Here is a 20376-nt window from a genome sequence, read left to right on the forward strand (position 1 = left end):
CCATCCCATAAACAGGCCTGGCTGCCGAGCCTCATTTCTGCTCCTCAGCAGCACCCACCCCCTGCAGCCGTGACCGCCTGGAGCCCAGGGTGCCGGGCTCGGGGGTGGGGGTGGGAACATCCAGTGAGCTTCCCTTTAGCCTACTGGCTCCAACCAACAGGTGGACTGGTCTCCCCCAAATGTATGGATATTTGGTCGGACCCAGTCTCTGATTTACCTTTTTAAAATTAACTTTTATTGAGTGTTTAACAAGTGAGGTACTGTTCTATGCTTTTCTACGCATATTAATTTAACCAATCCTCACAACATTTCCATGAGAAACGTACTATTATCATTCCCATCTTATAGACAAAGAAACTGAGGCTTAGAGACTTACTCAGCTCCTACATGGCAGAGGTAAGATTCAAACCCAGTTGTGTTTGACTCAAGGGCTTGAAGTTCTCACCAGCTGTGCCATGTTGAATCGACATAATCTTTGGCTTAAATTTTTCTGCGTATAACACAAGATGTATATATATATATATATATATATATATATATATATATATATATATATACCCATTTTCTTGCCAAAATTCAGTGTTTGCTGCCAGCTAGGTGGATGAGAGGATGGGAAAAGTTACTATAACAATGCTGCAGTATTGGTTACCATGGTGAATGCACTGTGCCTGGCAGCCTGGGGTGGGGAAAGGAGCCAGTCCAGGCTGGTTCTTTTTCTCACTCCCTGGGTGACCTCTGCAAGTCTTTCTTTCTCCAGGTCTCACCCTTCTTCTTTTTTTTTTTTTCTTTTTTTAAACATTAGGTTCTGGTTTCTTTCTTTTTTTAAAAAATAATTAATTAATTAATTTTATTTTTGGCTGCGTTGGGTTTTCGTTGCTGCGCGTGGGCTTTCTCTAGTTGTGGCGAGTGGGGGCTACTCTTCGTTGCGGTGCGTGGGCTTCTCGTTGCGGTGGCTTCTCTTGTTGCGGAGCACGGGCTCCAGGCACGCGGGCTTCAGTAGTTGTGGCTCGCAGGCTCTAGAGCGCAGGCTCAGTAGTTGTGGCGCACGGGCTTAGTTGCTCTGCGGTATGTGGGATCTTCCCGGACCAGGGCTCAAACCCGTGTCCCCTGCATTGGCAGGCAGATTCTTAACCACTGAGCCACCAGGGAAGTCCTAAGTCTCACTCTTCTGATCTACAAAATAGAGGGGCTGGGTGGCATGGCTATTCTACTCCTCCTGGGCTCTGGGAATTTGTGTCCTAGAGGATCAAGAGCTGATCTAGGCCCCAGGGAAGCAGTTTATTGGTCTGAGCAATGAGAGAGTGTGTGTGTGGTGTGTGTGTGTGTGTGTGTGTGTGTGTGTATGTGTGTGGGTTCATCTGGCCAGGCCCTCCTCATGCCTCAGTGGCCCAGGAGTCTGTGCTCGTCCAATTGGCCTTTTGGCCTTTCATCTAAAACATGCAAGAAATCCTCAGGCCCCGGAAAAAGGAAGAAGCCAAAAGATCAACTCAGGCCTGAAGGCAGCAGTGACAGAAAGGCTTGTCATTGCTTCCCTAACTAGCTGCTGGGAGCATAGCCAGCCCCCCGCCCTGGAGATGCCCGCAGCCCCCAGAGCGTGTGACGCTCAGCCTGCTCCACGCCCAGCCCACTGGGGATGCTAAGGCCTGACAGTGTTGACACGTTACCTTGTTGCCGACCTTTCCCTGAGTCCTCAGGGGCGGCTCGCGCTCACATGGGGCACTAGACTCTTCAACGAGGAAGCCAGGCCAGTACATTCAAGCAGCCTTTACTACACGCGGGGCAGCAGGAACACACAAAAGGAAGAGGAACACACAGCCCTGCTCCTGGCTTCCATGCAGCTCGCTGTCTCCCCCAGTCTTCCACCAGAGGGGGGGCCTTGGCCCTGTGTAGATACTGGGCTTTCTTGGAGGAAAGGGCCCATGGCTGACAGAGGCTTTAACACACCTCCCCTCCGTCATCTATCACCAGGTGGTGCTGACTCAGTTTCAGTTTGAGGCCCGCTAGATGCCCTCTTCCCTCCAGCCCATCTTGCTGCCATGTCACCTTGGTCATGTCACAAGGTCAGCTTGAGGCCTAACCACTCACAAACCCAATTCCTCTCCCCGCCTGCTTGGGGCCTAGCTCCTGTTTCTTATCTGAAGACTTACCTTTTCCTCTTGGTGAGGCCAGCAATGATCACCTTTCCTTACAGGGGCATGGCCTTGTCCCATAGGCCTCCTCTGGGTGACTGTGACAATGGTGATGACGATAGTGCCTCTGTAGGACTTACTGTGTGCCGGGCTTGGCTCTGTTCTGAGCACTTTACTCGAGTTTTAACTCACACAATCCTCACAACAGCTCTGACGGCAGGTACTACCACCTACTCCCGTGTTACAGAAGTGAGGCCCAGAGAGGTTCAGTAAGTCATCCAGGGTCACTCAGCAACCACGGGATAGAATGGAATTCAAATCTAGGCAGTCTGGCTCCAAAGTCTGTCTTTATCCACTCCATGAAGGTGCCTCTGTCCACAACCTCAGTGGGAGAGACATTCTCAAGTCATTTGTCCAGGCCACAGATTCATTATATTCTGGCCCGTGAGCTCCCCGAGGGCGAGAGCCTGCCCTTGGCTGCTCAAAAGACGCAACTTGTTGACCGGGGGAACCGCAGATACCTCCGTTTGGCCTGCCTGTCACTTGATGTGGTCCTCGTGTAGGGTTAGACAAATAGACTGGGGACAGGCGTCTGGGGGGTCGGCAGCTAGGCCAGAAGGGCAGAAAGGCACCACGGCCCAAGTTCAACCACAGTGCCCTGGATGGAAGACACTGCTGCCTGCTGTCCTTCCTGCCTCCACACACCCGGTTCTCCTGAGCACCCCGAAGAATCCAGGGCGCAATCAGGCACCTCTGCTTGACGGGACAAGCCCCTGCAGGTGTGAAACTGGGCTGGAGGTGGCTATGGGGGCAGGTGTGCTGAGGAGCGGGCTGTCCTCACAGGCATGAACTTTCAGCCCCTGTCCCCTCCCAGCCGCTCAGCTCAGTCCTTGCCCAGCTGTTGTTTTCTGTCTGACGCTGGGTTCCTTTCCTCCCATGTGCTGTGGTTTGGAGCCCAGCCAGTTAGAAATGATGAATATTGAGCTGCTTGGGAGCAAAGCCGGAGCTGCGTGGGCAGGGCGGGCCCTCGCCAAGAGGCCTCGCCACTTCCCTTGCTTGGCGGGGCCCAAACCCCTGAGGCACAGCCTGACACCGTCCCTAAAAAGGCCTCCATCCTTGAGAGGACAGAAACCATCAAGTGGGCTCCCAGGTCCAGCTCCTCTCTCTCCACCTGGAGCCCCCAGCAGTCAGCTCCAGAAGCTGCCATCCTCCAGATGGCCAACAGCTGGCCTAGCTGAGTGGCTGCCAGATGTGGCCGGCGGGGCAGCCGGCTGGGTCCACTGGGCAGAGGTCAACGCCTCGGAGCAGTGCTGGGGGCTGGCGCCTGGGAAGGAGTGTGTTTGGCTGGTCTGGGGGGTATCATGCCCAAATCACCCTCCATCTCCTCTCCCCCGTCCAACATTCCTTCCCTCCCCACCTCAGTGAGGTGGTGTTTTCATAACAGGAAAATAAAATCAATAAGGCACTGCAGAAGACGTCAGTGCACTCCGAGCTGGCCTCCAATAGCTCCATTGTCTCGGGCCTTGGCCGGCAGCACTCGCAGTTATTAATGGGAAACGGGGCTGAAAGGGAGTTTTGAAAATCACTGAGACAAAGGCGCGGCACACCTGGAGCGCGACTTTCCAACACCACGGCCGCCTCACAATGGCTGGGGCTGGGGCTCCCTGACCTTTAACTTCTCCCGCAACTTTTATGAAAGCAGAAAAGAAAAGACTAGACAAACACACACACACACACACACACACACGCACGCACGCACGCACGCACGCGCGCGCACGCTGGCCCTGAGATGCTGAGATCGCCCCTAGGAGGCGGCTCTGAATGGCTGGCAGAGGCAAAGTGGCCTGCAGAGCCCCTGCCGGTCCAGGAGACAGGATGGCAATGAAAGGGCTTCCTGCCACCGGCCTGGGTCCCCCTGTCCCTTCAGGGGCTCTGAGCAGCGTGAGGGGGTCCAGCTCGTCCGGAAGCTAAGCAGGAGCCTTGGCGACATTTTCATTTTGATATAGCGGTTGGTAAAACAGACTGCTTTCTGCTGTCGTTCCCCGGGCTGTAGCCGCCTCCAGAAGACGGGGAATGACCTGGAACTAACACCCCTGAGGCCTGGGTCCCCGAGGAGGGCCCACCTTGGACCTGCTCCCGAAGACTCGGTGTGCCTCCATATACTCAACTGCAAGGCGGGTGACAAAAGTACTGATGTCATGGGGTTGTCTGACGCTTGGAGGAGACAGTGACGTGAGTGTTCTCTGTACTAATACTGCTTAATAAGTAGCAGATTTATGACCATTTAGGACTGACTGCTGCTCAGTATCTTCTTCCAAACCCAAGTAACCGGTGGCCCAGGGGGCTTGTCTGGTTTACAGGCACCTAGTTAGGAAACCTGTACTGCCGACCTGGAGTTTCATGGTCATTTCACTGGTTAAATGCCCTTCATCAGCATGGCAGAGGACAACGCGTGGCCTCAGCCACCTGCTCGTCTTCCCATGTTAGTCACAGAGAGAGGCTTTATGGCAAATAAAACCACGTGCACTTTAACTTAAACAGGTGCCCGGCGCAGCTCCAGGGCTGCCCGCACTCTGGAGAAGGCAGCGTCCAGGGAACGGGCTGCGGAGCTGGCCCAGGGCTGGGGGGGAAGCAGGCCCCTCTGCCCGGCTCCTGCTCACAGCGGACGCCAGGGAGGTCTTACCTTGGTGGTGACGGCGGAGGCAGAGCTGGCCACGAGGCTGGGGATGGCCTCGCTGCTGCCGGTGGTGCAGGGCGCGGGGGCCGTGGCGGGTGTGGGCAGCCGGGAGGGCACCCCGGGTAGCGGCAGGAGGCCGGGCCGGGCGCTGAGGCTGCTGGCTGTGCCGCCACCCGCCCCGGTGGTGGCACTGCAGATGCTGGTGGTCCCATGCGTCCCGTTGGCACTCCACTCGCGGCGGTCCCAGCCCACCCGGTAATCTCTTTCGAAGCGGCTGTGGTGCCGGGACATCTCGGTGGGCCGCAGCTGCTCCTCACGTGGAAACAGAGGCCGGACCTGCTGGCACAGAGTGGAGAGGAGGGCGATTTAGACCAACGGCAGCCCTGCCAGGACCCGAGGAGGGCAGCAACGGCTTTCAGCGTCCATTAAGGGCCTTCTCTATGCGCAAGAAAAGGGCTCTCAAACCTTAGCTCATTTCATATTCACAGCAAGCCCACAAAGCATGCATCATTAGCCCCATCACAGACGAGGAATAGATGACTTGTCCGGGATCACGTGGCAAAAGTATAGTCAACGAGATTTGAACCCAGTCACAGATGAAAGTAATCCTTCCTGGTCGGGAGCATCACGTTGCCCTGGATGATGCAGATGTGCGCCTTCTAATTATGCCTTGGGATTTTATCCCTCCATCCCCACTGTGAAAACAAGATCCCGTGGACCCCCCCAGGCTGGGTTTTCCTCAACCCTACGATGGGGGTGAGAGCAGCCACGTCTGTAGACTCACTTTGTGGTGAACAAGGCCCTTGACATAGATCTCATTTGATCCTTGGAGTGGCCTGTGAGGTGGCAGGGTCATCCCCACTTTATGGACCAGGGAGCTCATTAAGAGTGAGTGATTCCCTCGAGGTGAGAAAACTAGAAGATGAGAAAGTGGCCGGGATCTCCAGCCTCCAGACCATGGCTCAGTATACGACTCAAGTCTGAGAAGGTTGTTAAGCCTCCGGGACTTGAGAGTTTTCTTTCATAACCTACAAATCCGTTGCTGGCACCAGAGCCCCCCCCACCCCCGCTCCCTGGCCTCTGTCAACCAGACCATCTCCCACACAACTTTCCCGAATATCCGAACATAAGGCCCTCAGTGTTGTCATGGAGACCTAGACACGCCAGATACTCCGAGGGCCTCCTGCATCACCAGGGATCACGTGTTGCTCAGCACGACGGCGACTTGCCTGGCTCCCTGCCAGCCACCCTCAGTCAGGAAGGATGTAAAGATCCAGGAGAGGCCGTCTCAGTCGGAGCGGCCTCAGCGAGGCAGAGGCAGAGGCAGAGGGGAGAACACAGGCGGTGCCAGGGCACCGACGGGGGTGAGTGTGGGGTCTGCCTGCACTTCACATCCCCAGCCCTGCCCCGGCTCAGGCACAAGGGATGTGGTCATCTATGACTCTTTTCTGTTCTCCACCCACCTCCTGTCTGGGGTGTGAGCTCCTGGAGGTCAGGGACAGCTCCTGGATCACTTTCCTATCCCATCAGTCCAGCTCGGCCTGAGGACTCCGGAATTGTTGGCTAGTGAACTGACCAGTTTATTTTTAAAATGTCTATTAAGCCTGATCCTAGCCTGGTCTTGGCACATCCAGAACTAGTGGCCAACTTCTAGCGCCACGGAGCCAGAGCCAGGGTCAGCCCAACCCGGGTTGTGGCTGGCGGGGCCCTGGCAGCCACTGTCCCTTCCCTCGGCACTGTCCCCTCTTGCTGGGCACACGACCCCGAGGCCTGGGCTCAGCCTGCAGGCCTACCTGAAGCAGAGCTGACCGCAACCTCTTAAGTTGGATGGTGGGTTCTCTGTTTATTTCATCACTATGCTTCACGGCTTACACAATGCCACAAAAATTGTTTTTTCATCTATTCAATATTAATATCATAACAATAAAAATAAATATCCCTTTGATCACCCTCACAAACTTTTCCGAGCGAGGTTCTCGGGAGAGATGTCTACACTTGGCTCTGGTCACCTTCCCTCCTCCAGGTCACACTGCAACCTGCTCCCGTGTGGCTCTCCCTCTGGCCACTCCTTGGGGGGCGGTTCTCATCGAGGTCAAGAAGGACCTGCTCGTTCCATTCAATGGGACATGGATGGCCGTGTCTTCCTTGAACCCCCCCTCCACTTGGCGTGGTTGATGTCCTTCTGGAAAGCTCCTCTCTGCGGTTTCTGTGACGTCGTGCTCTCTCACTTTTTCTCCTTCCTCTGCTCCTCCTTCTCAGTCTGCATTGCAGGCTCCTCTCTCTCAGCTCTTGCTTGAGGGCCCCTACTTCCTGCCCTTTGTTCATCCTACCCGCTCTCCCTGGATGACCTCATTCAGCTCTCACCTCTTTACTGACGACTCCCAAGGCCACGTTTCCAGCTCCCTCCCTCTCCTTGCACCACGCCCACCATCCTACTGCCTGAAGGTACCTAAACCTCTTGGTCCCTAAATAAACTCATTGTTCTTTGCCCAAACACGCATTCTCAGGAATTCCCTCTCTCTGAGAAAGCCGCATGTCCCCATGTCCATCCCCATATTTCACAGCGGGGTCTTTGCGTCTGTTGCTCTAGTTGTTTTTCAGATCTGCCCCCCTCCATCTGCACATCCATCCCAAATCGTGTCTCCCACATGGATTATCTCAATGGGTCCTCTGCCCCCAGCTTCACCCTCCTTTGTCCATCCTCCACCAACTACCCTTATAGCTTTTTTTTTTTTTTTAACATCTTTATTGGAGTATAATTGCTTTATAATGGTGTGTTTGTTTCTGCTTTATAACAAAGTGAATTAGTTATACATATACATATGTCCCCATATCTCTTCCCTCTTGCATCTCCCTCCCTCCCACCCTCCCTATCCCACCCCTCTAGGGGGTCACAAAGCACCGAGCTGATCTCCCTGTGCTATGTGGCTGCTTCCCACTAGCTATCTATTTTACATTTGGTAGTGTATATAGGTTCATGCCACTCTCTCACTTTGTCCCAGCTTACCCTTGCCCTTATGGCTTTTTAAAGCACAGGTCTGGTCACCATCCTCTCCTCTCCTGCTTTAAACCCTATCCTTCAGAATACGATCCAGACTCCTCAGGGTGGCCCAGAGGACACTTGAGCATCTGGGCTGGCTCACTTTTCTAGCATCACGGTTCACTCTTCCCACCCCAGAGGCGATGCCCGGCCATTCCAACGCCGTACAGTTTCTGAGGGCATCGTGCCCTCTCTCACCACGGGGACAAGCCCCCCCTGCTCCTCTGCCAGAACTGGCTTCCCCCTACCCCTGGCTAAGTCCTGTGTGTCAGTTATGACCCAACTCAGGCACTGACTCTTCTCAGAGGTTGCATTGACCCTCACCCCCACCCCAGGTCAGGTGAGAGGCGCTCCTCTGTCCCCCTGAACATCTGTACCCACCATCATCCCAGCATCCGTGGATGGCTGTTGTACGTTTACTACCTTCAGAGTAAACTCCAGGCTTATTTTCTCTGTAATCCTAGCACCTAGCAATGTCTGGCATAGAAGGGTGTTCATGAAATGTTTGCTGAATGAACAAACACATGTTTATTCCTTCTTAATTGCTCAGTGTTTCAGGAAGGGACAAACACATTTGTGTAAAGGGAGAACCTCAGACACAAACACCTTGAGTCTTCCAGCTGGAAATTCTGTGTAGGCACTGGAGTTAGGAAATGTCCTACCTTTCTAGGAAATCAGAACTGGAGTCTCTAAGGACAGCTCTGAAAGGAGAATCTACGTGTCCAGGGTCAGCTGGACCCCAGAGCTTAGACTCTGGTCTCCTGAGATTCACCTGCCTAGGCAGGGCTCTGGTTAATTACCAGTCCCCCCCGGGGCGACTGCTTCCCTAGGTTGGATCCTAAGTGGGGCAGAGATGATGCTTCCAAGCTCAGAACACTGTGTCCTCTTTCTGCTCAGCCAGAAGACCCGTCCAGCCTCCCTTGTAGTTAGGTTGGGATCATGCACTTGAATTCAGGCAGACAGAATAAGTGGGGAGGGGCCCTTTAAAAACATCCTGTATGATCCTGTGGTTCTCTCTGATTGCCGTGGCAACCTCAGAGGCCATATCTCCCAGCTGGTGCAGCGATCTGACGGGAGAGGGTTGTTCCCGCAGCGCTGGGCTTGGCACGATTGGGACATAAAGCTTTATCGTGCTAAGGCACTGAGATTGGCAGTTTGTTACCTAAAAGTCTAGTCTAGCCTGGTTGATACACGAAATCAGCCCCTACATTCCTACAAAACAACACAACCTCACATATTGTCAAGGAACCATCTCCTTCCAGCTGGTGAGGATGGAGATGAGGAGGGCTGGCATTCAGGTGGCCAGCAACCCTGCGCCCCTGAGACGTGCCCAGAGGTGGCAGAGTGTGCTTGGGATCAGGTCAGAGGGGCCTCCTTGGTTCCAAGGACACCACTGATGCCGATCATACCTCTCAGCTCGCTGCCTTGGGCTGGGCTGCCTGCTGGACCACGCTGTGGTTCCCTCTTCCTCGCAGCCCCGGTGTGTGGCAGGAAAGCTGGCCCAGCAGCTGCACCTGCGGGGGTCCCCACCCCGCTGCTCATCCCTTCAAGTCTCCTGAAAACGCCGGAGAGGAGATGGAAACTCAGGCAGCTGGAGGCCACACAATCTGGTCTCAGCCTCATTAAGTGTATCCAAAAAAAAGGTCAACTATTTGCATGGCAGGTTTGGGTTCAACTTCATTCCTCAGTTTAATTTCCTCTTTCAAACGGCTCGAAAGGAGAGTGCTGCCTGGTGTACCCTGGTGAGATGGCAGAGTGCCAGCACCAGAGGTGGCCACGTCAGTACTTCCTGCTGGGCTGTGGCCCCTGTGCCCACACGTGCATCCCGGGCGGTGGTGGGAGAGGCATCAGGAAGTGCTCCCTGGGGCGGGAGGAGGCCCCCAGCGCACGAGGCATCTCAGACGAGACTGGTCAAGCAATCACAGACAAGACATGTAGAAACGCTTCCTTGTCACGGCGCGCACCTGGTAGGCGGCCTATGAACTGGCAGAGCCTGGCTCGGGGCCCGGCACCGAGACAGGAGGGAGTCTGGCCGCAGCCATTCACGAGCGTGTGGGGCTGTTTACCAGGGAACCAGGGCTCGCACCTGGGTGGGGTTAGTGTGTGGCCGGCACCTTTTCAATTCCATGCACATGCGTGAAGAAAGAGCTCTAGGGTCTAGAAAATCCTATATTTGTGGGTGGAGGCAGGTCAGGCCGAGGTCCAGGATAGAGATGTTTCGGGGCAGGTCCTGGGTTAAATCTGAAAAGTCGCCCAGAGGTGGGAGTTTTGCGTGTGAGACTTGGCTCTGGCCTCTGGGATCCTGAGTGGCAAAACTGTTTCTCCACCACGAGTGCTGTCCTCTGCACTGTCCCAGGGATGCTAGGCTGACAGAGAGGAGGGGATACCCCTGGGGCGGGGGGAACCCCATTTTTCCTTGCCTGAAGCCACATGCCTCCCAGTTGCTAAAATGCACGCACCTCCACCATCTCACGTGGTGGCCCCCTGTGCAGACACCTGGGTTTCCACTTTTCAGAGCCAGACCCGGATCCAGAGAGGCTGAGCCTGGGCCCAGTGCACCGCTCGGGAAGCCGGTCCCAGCCCCTGGTTCCCAGTCCCTTCTCTCTGTACACACCTCTCCTCCCCCCGGGGAGAGTGAGGGGAGCAGAGGCCCTGCCTGCAGAATCACAGCAAACGTGAAGAATGGGGTGAGCACGTCTCTCTGGGTTGCTCCTGATGGGCCAGAGTGCTGCTGTGAATGCACAACCATTGTTCCTGCACCACCCCTCCCCCACCCCCGCCCTGCCCCCGTCTCCCCGTTCAGAGCCTCAACACACACGGGCACACCCTGAGCCTAAGGACAGAGTCCCCCCAGCACCCCAGAAATGCAGCAGGGCCTCACTGACCAGCTCCAGGGAGAATCACCACCGTCAAGCCCAGTTACCTCAAAGCTGAGATGATCCCTTGGAAGCGTTACAGAGGCCACCCTGGTGTGCCCGGTTGCATCCCCGTGCCCCGTGAGGAAGGCCTTCTTTGTCCAGGGCTCCTCTCCAGGAGAGAGTGGAGGGTCTGTTCTTGCCGCCTCTGGTGCTGCGGGATGGGGTGCCAGCTCCCGTGGGGGCTCACCTGCTCACCAGAAACGGTGTGTGCTCCCCTGGGAGGGGCCTTGGCCTGGGACCTCCACACACAAGCTTCACCCTTGGGCTTCCCTTCCATCCGGAGTGAATGGAAGTTGGAAGTCGGCGTCCCTGCCAACTGGGCACTGGGGACAATTCCTCAATGTGGCCAGCACCACTAGAGCACCAGGTGTGCAGGGACACAGGAGGGACCACCCGGTCCCCAGGCTCTTTCGATTCCCTTGGAGGAGTCGGCCGGGTTGCTACCTGGGATGAAAACCAAACGACAGAGCTGCCCCAGCCCCTGAATTCCAGCTCCTACCCCAAACCTCCAGCTCCTACCCCAAACCTCCGCCCACTGCCTGTCCCTGGAACCCTTATCTCCCTGCCTCTCTCCTGCTCTGTGCTCCTGATGCCCAGATAGAAAGCATGGCCGGGGCCTCCACTCTGCACCCAGCTTCCCTTGTCTTAGTTTTGCTGCAGCTGCTGAAAAGGAGTAATTCCACCTGTCTGGAATTTGATCCAAAGTTTTAGGTGCTGTTTATTTTATTTTTACATTTTCTGTGCTGTGGTTAGGTTACCTCTATAATGATGGAAAAGTTAATGTCTCTCCTTCGGAGTTTGTATAAGAAATAGTCTGGTACTATGGAACCTACCCTATGCGTTCCCCCCCCCTGGAAAATACGGGCTCCACCCCAGTCGGTGCCTGGTTTAAGGTCCAGTTCAGACTCTGGAAAACATGCATAGAGCTGAACCCTTCCATGCTCAATGCTCCTGTCCGACCCCGAGAGCTGGGCAGGCCCCTGGTGTTCGGCACCTCTCTGGCCCTGGGCACAAGCTGGCCATTGAGCTGTTGGGTTCCAAGGCCTCTCTGCAAAGGGGCCCACACTCCTTGTTCTGTTCGGGGAAGCCATACCTAACTATCTGCCTGAGTCCAAGTGCTGGGCCTGGCCCCTCTGCTCTGCCAGCTCAGCCCTCGGTGACCACTCCAGGACTCAACCCGGGGCGCCTGGGCAGTGGAAAGAGAGCTGTGTAGAGAGTCAAGAGCGTTAAGTTTGACCCCCAGCACCACCCCTTACTAGCCCCAGGAGCTCGGGGATGCTGCAGGTTATTCATCTGGAAAGCGGGGATGGACAGCCCTACCCGCCCCCAGGGCCTCTGTGAGGACCAAACTGTACATCCTGTGAGCCCTCTGCACACGGGAAAAGCCCTATCACTGGGTAACGAGCAGATCTGAGTTACAGGGCAGAAAAGGACAGGCCTGCAACTCCAAGGCCAACAGCAACCTGGCAAGTTTCTGGGATGAGGACAAAGGACGCTGTGAACTACGAAGCTGTGTGGGTCTGTGTCTCACAGATTCCCCGAGACCCCCTGTGCTGGGGGGGGGCGGCCAGGACCTTGCAGGGTGCTCCGTCACCCGGGGCCACTGGGAGACAACACACTGGGGTGGAAGGAAGGTCATCCTCAGCTGAACATCTGTGACCTAGGGGATCTCCTACTGCAAACACTACAGCCTGCCTTGATGGATGGGCTTCTGCCTGAAGCTCAGGGGTGCCATGATGGACCCAAGTCCAGGGCCCGAGGAGGGCCTGGAGGAGGGCAACCGGCGGACACCAGGCTCAGCCCTGCTGCCCGGGCTGTATCTCTGTAATTCAGTCTCATGTACACTTGCTGGATACCAGGTCAGCATCCTGCCCCACAGACTTGCCTCAACATGAATAATGCATGGATAAATAATTAAGTACTGTGACTGTCACAGTCCTTTCCTTTGTATTGTCCATGTGGGGCTGGGGCCCAGGGGCCCCTGTCCAGGAGCCCACGACACTCCTGAGGCCCCGTGCTCGAGGGCCAGCGTGCTGTGCAGCCCTGAACTCGCTGCAGGACGCGCTCCGTGCCCCCCACTATTGACATGCCCCGTGTGCACACGCTGTACCCGGGATCACAGGTGACTAACGACCCTTCCCTCCTTCCTATCATTAAGGCACGCGGAGGAGTGGGCGCTGGCTGTAAGGACCTGAAGGCGTGATTAATCCACAGGCCAGTGGGGAGCCCGCACTGCCTCCGGACAGGGGGCTGAGCGATGAGCCACGGCCCGTCTGGCCCCATAGGAAGACGTGTGATTGCCTCATCTGGGGGAGACACACTGCCCAGTCGGCTGGAACAGTCGGTGCCCATCTTTCTTATTTCCGTTTCCCTCTCTGCATCTTTTAGCCTTTCTTCTGGAGCAAAATAATCACCAGCAGCCGGAACACCATCTTGGCAAATACAATACAAAGGAATTCTACAGATGCTTCTGGAGAAGGCGGCTTGGCCCTGACTTGGCACAGATGCCAGCAGGAGCTGGGGGCACCCCTCGGAAATGCCTCCGGGCTTCCTGGGGCTGCCTCGGCTCCCACCGACCCCCGTCCCCACCGAGACCCCACTGACTTAGACGACTTGATTCTGGCTGAGGCTCGGGGGTGGGCCTGCTCCAGCCCCTCCTGCAGGAGGCGTCCCCTGACCAGCCCTTTCTTTTCTGAGCTCCAGAGGCAGGCCAACGACCCAGCGATGGGCTGGCACGTTCCACCGCCCAAGTGAGTGCCACTCCTCAAGGGTGTGCTCCCTAAAGACAGGACACCCCCCCCTCTGTTTTCTCCATGGAGCTGACCGGGCACAGGCTGGGCACCCGGGGACGGGACACAGGAAATGCTCCCAGATCAAAGTGGCAAGCCCTTTCCAGCTCGGAACACACTCTGAGGCAAGAGAGGTGCCCAGGGTGAAAAAAGCAAGGAGGCCACCCTCTCAGGTCTGGCCCTGAAAGCACGGCCTCCTTACAGATTTCCTCATCTGTCTTATCCAGTCCAGTTCCTGCTCCTGGGGGGAGGTATTCCTCAGCGGGGAACAGGTGTTCAGCACCTCCAAGTGGATATAAAATGTTCGGGTAGTGGGGGCCACGTGTAGGTGCCAGACTGGACCCAGGGCCCTGTTTCAAATCCTTTGGACCAGCTCAGAAGCCAAGGAAGCTCTGGAACATTCACAGGCTGACACCAGCCTCTTCCTGTTCTCAGCCAGAGGAGTGACCTAGGTGTGGTTTTATTGTTAGCTCCTTTCCTTAAATACCAAGGCCCCAGTGAACTGAAGACAGCCATTGCTGTCATATTTCACCCCTGCTCTGAAAGGGCCTTTCCCTTCCACCTGCTTTGGGCATCCAGGAGGGACTACTGTCCTCCTGTGAATACCACCCGCCCCCGTCCCCCGCCCAGCCATCACTGGTCACTCACTCAGCAGGGTAAGTGTGAAGGCTTCCCAGTCCAGGTGCCAGGCTGGGGTGGCTCATCCCAGCCCCGCTGCTTAGCTGCTGGCAGGTTCCACCAAGACCTGCTGCAGCTCCAGGGCCTGGACCCAACCAAGCAGCTTCTACCAGGCCCTCCAGGCTGGGGGGAGAAGGGAGTCAGGGATGCGATAGCTCAGATTAGAAACCAGGGCAGTGCCACCTGACCTCCGCTTCCCTTCCCCGGGGGGCATCAATCTCTGTAACAGAGGGCTTGAGGGTGTCATCTTCACTTTTAAAGGAAGACAGGGAACCTGCTTTCTCCACCACCAGCTGCGTGTATTTCCTCATCCAAAGCTTTGGGGGAGACACAACTAAGCAGACCCCAGACCAGTGAATGGACTGGCTCAGGGGAGGGCAGGGAGGGAGCCCCTGCATTAAAGGTCCAGTGGTGGTCACGGCAACAACAGCATGACCTTGTAGGGCCACAGTGCTTACTCTTCACAAGGGTCTTCAAAAGCACCACATCATTTCCTTCTCACAACATCCCAATGGTGTAGGCAGGGATGTATTGACACTGGCTTTTATAAGTGGGGGAGATGAAGAGGAGAGGATGAAGATGAGGGCCTGGATAGTGGCCTAAGCACCCCCTGCCCAAGTGCAGTCTGTGGATCTGCAGGATTGGCTCCACCTGGGGGCTTGTTAGACTGCAGAATCCCAGGCCCAGCCTCAGCACTACCGAGCTGAAATCTGCGGTTTTCACAAGATCCTCTGGGAGGACCTGAATGCAGGTAGAGCCCGAGACACACCAGCCTAAGATCCGCCCATTAGCAGGACCAGAGTCGGCCCTAGGACGCCGGCACTCTGATGCGCCTACGGTGCTCGCCACTGCACTGTGGTCCTCGGACGGCCCCGGGGGGCAGAGGTATTTTGGAGAAGATCCACATTCCATAATTACAGGGCTTAATACATGACCTAAAAAGACAAATGTTTCAAAATGCTTTTCTGATGATAGGTTTCCAGAAAAATGCCACCAATTCCTTTTCTGGGCCCAATTTCTAACGCAAAAAGCAATCTCCCTGCCTCGGAAAGGTGGTATCCAGTGCCTGTGTTAGAGGAACAATATTAAAAGAACAAGCCTGCCACTTCTGTCCCTTCCCATGTGCACCTTTACTTTGAGACATTCTGGCTGTGGGTTTTGATGCAGTAATTTTTTTTTTTTCAAAAAGGCACACATGATTCAGAGCCTTTTCTCATGGGACTAATTGACTAGGCATTTGTGCTATTGCTACTGGTGTAAATCATTATAATGGTGATAATGAAAAATAAAAAAGATATTGGAAATGACAGTTGGCAGCATAATATCAGCATAAACTGAGGGAAGAAGGGAGGTGTGTATAAATTAGGGGCTCGTAAACACCAGGATCGATGAGGCAGCTATGGCGGGCGGGGATGGTTTGATGGCATAGAGGACAGTTATCCAGAGTTATCATGACGAGGAACCACCTTTGCTCCTTCTGACTCCCTGTTCTCGGTGGCTTCACAGAGAATGGAAACACTAGGGTCTGGAGCCTGCTTTCCCACGGTCCTGCAAACACACGATTGCAGAATTGGGAGCTAGACTTTGCAGTTACTTCCCTTCTCTAAGCAGGCCTCCTGCTCTCTCACAGGCTGCCTCTGGCACGCCTGATTATTCCGAATCTTGCAGAATTGACTAATTCAACAAGATGTCTCTTCACAGCAAATGGTGTTCATCAGTGACCCAAGCTGATGGATGAATCCTACTCGGTGCCTGGAGCCAGACCTAGCAGCAAGAGTTGCAAAGAAGAAAGACTAATACTCGCTCTCTGTTTGGCTGCCAAAAATGCTCTTGCAATTTGCTCTCTTCTAGACAAGGGTCTATTCAAAAGTCTATTTGGAAACATTAGGGAACGGCCGTCACATGGCCGGCAGATCATACTGCCTGTGACAGGATATTATCTTCCTTGGGAGAGACTGGACTGCTTTTTTATTTCACTGAGTAAGTAGTGTCTGGGCTGATGGCTGCAGAACTGCCCCAAGGGCTGGGGACATTAAAATCCCTGTCCAGAGTGAATGCAGAGCCAACAGCCACTTCAGCAGCAGGACTTGTGGCACCTTCACCGGCGCTGGCGTGAGCACGCAGCTCTCTCTTCTCCATCTCTGGGGGCTCCTGCTTATCCAGAACCCCTTCCTGGGAAATTAAGAGGTAGCCTGCTTTCTTTTCTGGAGCTCCACTTTCACGAGTCAGGACTCTGCCCCCTTTTCCCTCCCAAGCAACCCCTTAGGCATGCTCTTAATTAATACAGGTTCTGCCCTTTCCTTGTCAAGTCGTATCAAATTTACTGACCACCTCTTGCCTTCATTATGCCTGGCTCTGTGCAAGATCCTGAAAGCAGGCAAGAATGGGGCAAGGTTCTGGCTTTCGTGGAAAGTAGCACTGTCAAGAGGAAAGCACACAGTAAGGATACAGAAAAGCACGAGCACCCGTGGGCTCAGGGGAGGGAGTGGTTGTTCTGGGCTGGAGCAGGCAGGGTGGCTCAGGGTGGCGCTGGAGCCCAGGGTAGCTCAGCTTCCTGGGGCTTCATTCATTTCAGAGAACAGACTGTATTTGAGCTAGGACAGTGTGAGGGTGGGCACGTGGGAGAGGAAATAAATGCCAAGGATGGAAGTCTCAGCTTTGCCCGCCATGCATCCGGCCCGCTGAGCTCATCCCAGACGTGGGCTGTAACACCCTCTCCCCAAGAGAGAGAGGTCCCTAAAAGGCCTTTGCTTCGGCTTTGGGAGCTGAGGGCCCACACTGCTCACTGGGGCTTCCTCCATGATCAACAGGGGAGGGGAGGAGTGTTCTGGGCCACTTGGGAGAGACTTCTGTCTCCTGGTTCTGGCCGCTGACGCTTCGCTCCGGCCACTCTCCTGCTCACCTCTCTCTCAAGGGCCTGGCTTATCTCAGACCTCAGATCCTCCTCTACCTTCGTTTTGGGAGCTGCTGCCCTAGCTTGTTGTACTTGCTTCAGCTTTTCACTGTCTTTATTCTATGTCTGTATTTTTAATTAAATTAAATTAAAAGCAAACAAACAAACAAAAAACCCCACACAACTACCCAGACCAGAGGGCAGCCTGTTTCGAGGTCGTGTGTTTTATCACCACCCAAGCATGCAAACGAGGCAGCCTCTGTTGACAAGTTCACGTCTCCAGTGCAGAGCTGGCTATTTGAACAGCTTGTGTGCAGTAATTGAGACATAGATTTTTGTTGCTTTTCTGTTTATTTTTAGATTAACCAAGCAGGGACACTTGGCTTCTAGGCTGCCACTTCCACCCTGTCGGGCACCCTGGGACCGCTGGCCCCATGCCCACCAGCAGCAGGGACCACCATGTTCCCTCTGGGTTCCCTCTGCCCTGGGTTTGTTCTGCTTCTAACTCTGTGTTTGACCTTCACCGTGACCCTCAGGGCTCAAGGCAGGGAAGCGGATGAATGCAGACTGACTGCTGGCTCTTCCCTAACCCCCAAGTCCCCGAAGACTGTCTCCCCACCATGCTGGACTCTCACAGCCACTGTGTGGTCAGACACCCCCTTGGACAACAGTGTTACCCGAGGCACAGAGCGTTAGGGCAGAGATGGAACTAGGATCCAGACCTGCCATTCCCAGGGCAAGGGGGCTCCAACGAAGGAAAGGCCACAAGGCTCGGAGAAGATTCTCCCAGGGTTAGTTTTCTATTTGGGCCACTTAAAAAATTTATGTTTGCATTCACCTGGATAAGTGAGTTAGGCTACGATGATAAATAGCCAATCTCAGTGGCTTAACGACAACTGTGTGCTTTTCACTCATGCTACCCGCTCACCACTGGTCACTTGGGGCCCCTGCTCCAGGTCATCGTTCTTCAGGACCCAGGCTGAGAGAGTGCCCCTCAGCTGGGCTCTGCTGGCCACGGTGGCAGAGGAAAAGAGGGTTTGGGGAATCACACACACTGGCTCTTAAAGCTGTCCCTTGAAAGGGACATGCGTCCTTCCTGCTCTCATGTCATTGGCCAAAGCAAGCCACGTGGCCATGTCTAACTTCAAGCAGGTGGAGGAGTGCAGCCCTATCATCTGCCCAGAAGAAGAAACAGTTATGGGGGAAAGACAGAGATGAAAGGGTGTGTGTGTGTGTGTGTGTGTGTGTGTGTGTGTGTGTGTGTGTGTGTATAGAGTGCCCAGCCTGGGCTAAGTTCTCCTCCTCTGAACCCTACAGCATCCCTGAATCCCTCTATCTCACCAGGAGCCACATTCGCTAGACACGCTACGATTTTTATCTTCTCGTCCCACAAGGCTGGCAGCTCCCTGAGCGCAGAGCCTGCCTCCTCCTCCTCCTCATCTCACTGTCCCAGTGCCCCTGACCCCAGGCTGGGCATAACGGAGGGGCTCCCTGATGTTTACTGGGCTGAACTGTCCCCAGGGCTGCAGCATGAGCAAAAACGACAAGACATGTACAAGGGTCCTGAGACCACTTTCTTCTCCCAATGGTGTATCTCCACCTCTGCATGGCTTGAGGCCTTATTCTGTGTCACCTCTTCCCGGAAGCCTTCCTGGACCATTCAGGCAGCAGGGATAGCTGCTCCAGGCCTCCCCGCTGCCCACCCCTGCACTCAACACTGTTCTTCTTATTACAGATCCTGTGAAATGATAATCATGTAACGGGTTTATTAAACAGGTTGAACTCAGTGGGATATCAGTAGCAAACAGATTTCTTTTTCTCCTACTACTTCCCTTCAAATCTACCCTGTCGGACCCAAACTGCTTTTTTTTTTTTGGTCACTTTTGGGTGCTACTTCTATTGTTATTACTGCTGCTGCTGCTACTTCTACTACTGAGAGCTGATGCGTACTGAGCATTTACTGTGCGCCAGGCATTGTACTGAGGGCTGCCCATGCATCAGCCCTTTTAGTCCTCAGAACAAACCTCTGAGGGGGGTACTTATAATGTTTAGCTGAAGCACGGAGGGGTTCAAGTAGCCTATGCGGTCACATACCTAGTCGTTGGCAAGGTCAACTCTAAAAACAATCTCATCCTCAGCTTCTCCTTAGCTAGGTCCAGTCTTTTATCGGAACTTTGATCTCATAGCCAGTTCAGTTTCTCCCCTCGGCCCAGCCCCCGATGACCCAGGCTCAGCATCCTGTAATGGGGGTGGGGCGGGTGGGATGTGACACTCCCCGGGTGCTGCCTCTTTGTCACTCACTAACTGCTGCTTCTGGCTTCCCCAGAGTGCCCAGGAGGGAGGCTGAGAGGACAAAGGCAAGGTGTGACCAGAGCACTGCAAGCCTGCGGAGGTGGCCTCTGGGTGGCGGAGACCCAGTGGGCACTGCTGTGAGTCCTTTTGCCGGAGCTGCCCGGATGGTCTGGCTGTGTTCAGTGTGCTCCCTGAGGGGCTCTGACAGCTCACCCCCTGCTGGGCTGTCCTCCTGGGTGGGCTCTCCCAAGACGGCTCAAATCTGACTCCCTTGTGCATTGTCCACTCTGGAAACATGAGCGGGACGTTACCTTGACCGGCCACCTCTGGCCTTGCAGAGTCAGGCACAGTGCTGGTGTCTGGTTACATCCTCCCAAATGCTCCAGTCTCAGGGCGGCACCAGGTCCCGCGGAGGAAAGGCTTGGGTTGATGGCTTGGGGGGGGGGGTACGTCCCCAGGAGGGGAGGGAGAAGCCTCAGCACCCCTCTCTAGGGCAACGCTCTTCTCAGGAAGGATATTCCCTGTAGTCATCACAAGGTTTTTTAATTGTGGGGCTGGGGGAGGTTGGGGGGGTCCTGGGGCTACCTAGTTCCCCTTTTAACGTGGGGGTCCTGAGCACATTTCACGCTCAACCTTGTGCCTCATCTGCGACTCCAGGACGACAGGAATGGTCACATCAAACATCCTGCAGTAGCTGATTCAGTCCTCCTCCAGCTCAGTTCTGGTCTCCAAAAGGAAGCCTTCCTGACAAAGCCAGGTTGCTCTGCTGCTTTAACCTTTGGCCCTGCTCTCTGTCAGCCCTTGTTCTGCAGGGTCCCATGTGCCTGGTCACATACTAAGCTCTGAAAACACTCAGCATCGGGCACTCCCCATCGGCTGCCCGGGTGGAAACCCTACTTAACCCACCCTACTTTGCCCCCAGTCACATTTGTGCAGACCCCAGCTCTACGGGGGCTCAGT

General features: G+C 55.0%; 1 protein-coding gene across 4 annotated transcripts in view; it reads right to left on the reverse strand.

The window, feature by feature from the left end:
- Positions 1–20376, reverse strand: part of KLHL29 (kelch like family member 29) — a 311822-nt gene that overhangs the window by 138668 nt on the left and 152778 nt on the right. For 3 of the 4 annotated variants that reach the window (XM_059893547.1, XM_059893546.1, XM_059893548.1), the window contains one exon: positions 4813–5142. In XM_059893547.1, the coding sequence (XP_059749530.1) occupies positions 4813–5097 (285 nt within the window). In that variant the 5' untranslated portion in view covers positions 5098–5142. Of the gene's footprint in view, positions 1–4812; positions 5146–20376 lie in introns of all 4 variants that reach the window. The other variant, XM_059893549.1, reaches the window with a different exon arrangement.

Source organism: Balaenoptera ricei, chromosome 13 (genome assembly GCF_028023285.1).
Source record: "Balaenoptera ricei isolate mBalRic1 chromosome 13, mBalRic1.hap2, whole genome shotgun sequence".
NCBI lineage: Eukaryota > Metazoa > Chordata > Mammalia > Artiodactyla > Balaenopteridae > Balaenoptera > Balaenoptera ricei.